Source organism: Octopus bimaculoides, chromosome 5 (assembly GCF_001194135.2).
Source record: "Octopus bimaculoides isolate UCB-OBI-ISO-001 chromosome 5, ASM119413v2, whole genome shotgun sequence".
NCBI lineage: Eukaryota > Metazoa > Mollusca > Cephalopoda > Octopoda > Octopodidae > Octopus > Octopus bimaculoides.
The window spans coordinates 53,115,050-53,119,863 of NC_068985.1; the positions used below are offsets into that span (position 1 = coordinate 53,115,050).

The 4,814-nt window shown below is 37.2% G+C and overlaps 1 protein-coding gene across 1 annotated transcript in view; it reads left to right on the top strand.

The window, feature by feature from the left end:
* LOC106883856 (neurotrypsin) overlaps positions 1 to 3,249 on the top strand; it is a 24,464-nt gene extending 21,215 nt beyond the window's left edge. The window contains exons 9-10 of the mRNA XM_014934995.2: positions 534 to 703; positions 3,039 to 3,249. Of these exons, the coding sequence (XP_014790481.1) occupies positions 534 to 703; positions 3,039 to 3,061 (193 nt within the window). The 3' untranslated portion in view covers positions 3,062 to 3,249. The remainder of the gene's footprint in view (positions 1 to 533; positions 704 to 3,038) is intronic.
* The last annotated feature ends 1,565 nt before the right edge of the window (positions 3,250 to 4,814 follow it).

Genomic DNA, 4,814 nt, shown 5'->3' on the forward strand with positions numbered 1-4,814 from the left:
GGATATATAATTGATATTGAAGCTAATCAGCCCCATTTCATATCAACTCACCTAAAACTATCACTGGTTCTATGATTCAAACTTCTCGGCTAAAAGTAATCTAAATTGAAACCTTCTATCAAAATTTCGTGTTAACTTATGCTCCAAACATCAACTTAATAATGACAAAATTATTTTACTTAATTCTTTATTCCAAATAAATTTAAACAAATATAGTGTATTTCTACAGAAATACGGTCACAAAAGGGTTAAAGTGATCTAATTTAAAACCCTCAATAATAATTTCAGGATAATTTATGTTCCAAACACCAGCTTAATAACGACAAAATTATTTTACTAAATTCTTGATTATTTTCAAAGATGAATGAAATGAAGTCAGTGCATTTCAACAGAAATATAGTAACGAAGGGCTTAAAGTGAGCTAAACCTACCGTCAAAATTACATGTTAATTTATATTCCAAATACCATCTTAGTGACGACAGTTAATTTATTCAATTCTTTATTTTCAAATATTTCTGATTTGTTTTTACAGTTATGGAAAAGCAACGATAGAAAGTAAACACGGTTTCACACGTGGACAAATATGGCTGGACGATGTAGGTTGTGATGGAAGAGAATTTTCTTTGGAAAGCTGCAGCCATTTAGAATGGGGTTGGCACAACTGCAATCACGATGAAGATGCTGGTGTCATCTGTTCGAACAGTAAGCTGCGTTGTTTTATAGTATAATTCTTCATTGATGTAAAAATCTCTTTTATTTAACTTTCTTTTGTAGTCATGTAAATATATTGAATTTTGATGTGAATGTTGAAGGGATTAAAAACTAAATTTTAGGGAGTAAAATTCATGCAGCGCATGTAGAACATCGAGAATCCAAACAATAACATACTTATAAATTCTTAATACGTTCTGGCAGACTCGAACGTGGATATTTGATCAATGTTGTATTTCGTCATCAGAGAACATCTCTCTTTGGACGATGCTTGCTAATAAGACGCGTGATTCACTAGTGCAAGCGAGCTTTGAGACACCAAGTATTTCGACCTTATTGTATCCTCAGTCGAAACTATCCGGACGGATGAATCTAACATCAGCTCAGATTTTTGTTTATAGTGATCAGCAAACATATTATTTGCTGATATGAGCTAATGACTGCCAGATAATACATGCCATGCACACAGATCAACGATGATATAAAAAAATTAATCTATCTATTCATCGCCTACGAGGTGATGTTCTCCGCTGGCGAAAAACAACAGCGATCAGATGTTCACCTTCAGATTTACCAGAATGTATTTTAAATTAATTGATACGATATTGGTTGGGTTCTAGTTGTTCTGTGTGCACCCTATGAACTATTGTCTATTTGGTGGACATCAGCATGCATTAGTTAAATAATGTGTTTGCTGCTTTCTATAAGCATAAGTTCGTTTTCTCGTTAAATTCATTGATCCGGTGGGGTAGTATTGACTAGGGCGACACACAGTGAGATCGAAACACCGCAGTATCTCAAAGTCTTCTTATACCGATGAATCGTTTAAAAGATGTTTTCCAATGATGAAAAACGACAACAACGCTCAGATATTCACGTTCAAATCTATCAGAACATATTGAGAATGAATAGATACGCTATTGCATGTTCAAGGAAGTTATGCTAGTCTTCAGCTCTCTTTTAGACCTGTCATGTGTTTTCTATAAAATCTTGTAACATTATATAAGATAAAGAAAGTGGTAATGATTTAACACATGAGTGAAATTATTCGCACCTTTCACCATACAACATATGACACAGTATCACATGTATGTAAGACATTGAATGTTGGTGTTAATTAAAATCTTACGTAGGATGCTTAAGTATGTATCCCTTTCAATATTACATTATAACATTTTATGCTGTAAAACGTGTGCTCTCAACCAGTTGTCTTATTCAGCACTTGTGGGACCTGAACGCAGTATAGTGAAGAATGGAAATACTTATCTTTATATTCACTTGTATTTACCCCAACTTACCATTTTCTTATTCATATTTTCTCAACCCTCGTTGCCTCTACCACAGCCGAGTATGACAGGGTAGCATTTGCCATACTTTAGCTAAATGTTTTAGATGCCTATGTAGTCACGATCAAAAGTAGATACCCTCTCAGTCCACTCACTCTTGACCGAGCGAGACATCGAGGATACAATAAGTGAAGGGAGAAAAGGCTTCATCAGCACGCAACCAGTACTCATTTCCAACTGAGTATACTGGGGCAACACAAAATGAAGCGCTTTGCTCAATGGCACAACACACCACCTGCTCCAGGAATCGAACCTATGACTTTATGATCATGAGTAGAATACTTTAACCACTAGGTCACGTGCTGTTTCTACACACCCTTACATTCTTTTAGAAGAAAACCTGATGAAGGCAACTACCCGAAACGTTCGAAATAGTTTTGTAATATATCACAATGTTTACTGAGCTGACTCCTCCCAACACAGAGTGCCAACACTACCATCATCGATCACCTCAATCTTGATTGATTAAAGCTCAATAAAAGCTCTTCTGGCTCAATAAAATCCTAGAAAATATAACAGTGAATTTGGTAGACAGAAACTCTGTGAAACTCCGTGTTATATATAACGATAGTGCTCCAGCATGACCGCAGCTTTAAAGCTGAAACAATTTAAACAATTAAAGAATGTGTGTGTGTGTGTGTGTGTGTGTGTGTGTGTGTGTGTGTGTGTGTGTGTGTGCACTCGGTGCGCGTGTGTGTGTGTATTTGTCCCCCACCACCGCTTGAAAATCAGTGTTGGTTTGTTTAGTCCCCATAACATTAGCGGTGAGGCAAAGAATATCGATAGAATAAATGCCAGACTTTAAAAGCAATAAGTACTCGGATCGATTTGTTCGACTGAGCGTTTCAAGGCGATGTCCCAGCATGGCCGCAGTCCAAAGACCGAAACAAGTAAAAGATAAACGTTAAAAATATTGAAATTCCAATGTTTCTTATGAACTCACACTATACATATGTTTCTCTTTCATTGTTTTGCTACAGATCCAGACACGATTATAGGTTAATAACACCAATACCTGCACAGAAGACAAAAGCCTGAGCAAATATTTACAAGAATCTATGGATTTGATTACACACACATGTTAATGATTTGTAAAATGAAATCCACAACTTCATACAGAATATTTCCTTTAAGATCTCATTATATCAGAACCAAAAATACTTAATGATAATAAATATAGCTAGTGATAAATTACTTGTATTTCTTACCTGGGGAAGTGTGTGTATGAGAGAGAGAGAGAAATAGAGACAGAGAGACACACAGACACACAGACAGAAGGAGAGAGAAAGGGAGAGTGTGTGAGTGTACGTGTATGTATGCGTGAGTATATGTATCAATGTTAACTAGTGGGACCCGTGAATATTTCACGGTGTTAATGGTAAACTTATTGTGTTATTTCTGAAAACGTTATACAAAAAGCCTGAAAGCATAGCCTGTGTTGTGTCTGTATTAAAAGATAGTCACTTATCTGCTAATCATTGAAAAGTGAAGGAAATTGGAATATGATGATTACTTAATGCATTTTGTATATACACTTTGTATACTTTAAGCAAAATGTTATAGCCTTAATATACAACTATCTCCCTCTTTCTCTCTGACTCTTCGCCTTACCCTCTTTTTCTCTCTTTTTTTTATTTTTTTTGCTCTTCGCCTTTCCTTTCAACTCATCACGTGAAAGCGTTACAAACGGGCTAAATAACGGAGAAAAAAAACTTAGTTCAAAAACAAAAATTGTACATTTCACTCACCACCACCACTCCACCCCAATATGTGCCGCCAGAAAAGCGGTGAGCTAGCAGAAATGTTAGCACACTGGACAAAACACCTAACAGCATTTCGTCTGTCGTTACCTTTTGAGTTCAAATTCCGCCGAGGTCGACTTTGCCTTTCATCCTAGAGGACGCCAATCGATTGCCTGTATTAGTAATGCATTAATAATCTTTTCATCTTAATTTAATTTATTGCAGTTAATAAAAAAAAATTAGCATTTTCTTTTAGCTCCTGACACATGGTGAAGGGGTGGGCTACGGGGACGGCGGTAGCAGAAATAGATTTTGGGGATATTAATGAAAGTAATGGTAGAGGTGATATTGATGATGGTGGTGGTGACCGTGGTGTTGTTAATGATGACTACAGTGGTGGTGATATTAATGATGAAGATAATGGTGGTAGAGGTGATGAGATTAGTGATGATGATGAGGAGGTGTGACAGTTCTTCAGCATGAATATTAATAAGTTAGTAGGGAGCTTGACGGTTAATTAGGGAGGCGGAGATGTATTTCCGAATATGCAGCGTTGTTCTTCAGAAACTCCAGACCCACGATCAAAGACATTGCAGCTGCAATAATCCAGTATTTATATGTTTCTAATATTGTGTACAGAAGCACAGCTAGGGAAGCAAGTTACATCTTCTCCACTTCACATTTCCTCCCATGGCTCAGTGGTTAGAACGTCGGTCTCGCAATCATGAAGTACTGAGTTCGATTCCCAGACCGGGTTGTGTGTTGTGTTCTTGAACAAGACACTTTATTTCACGTTGCTCCAGTTTGCTCAGTTGTAGAAATGAGTTGCGACGTCACTGGTGTCAAGCTGTTTCCGCCTTTGCTGTATGGCGTGGAGAGATGAGACTGGTATGCATGGGCGATTGCTGGTCTTCCATCAACAACCTTGCCTAAACTTGTGCCACGGAGGGGAACTTTACTGGTGTAATCCCATGGTCATTCATGAGTGTGGTGGGGGTCTTTACTTATTTTACT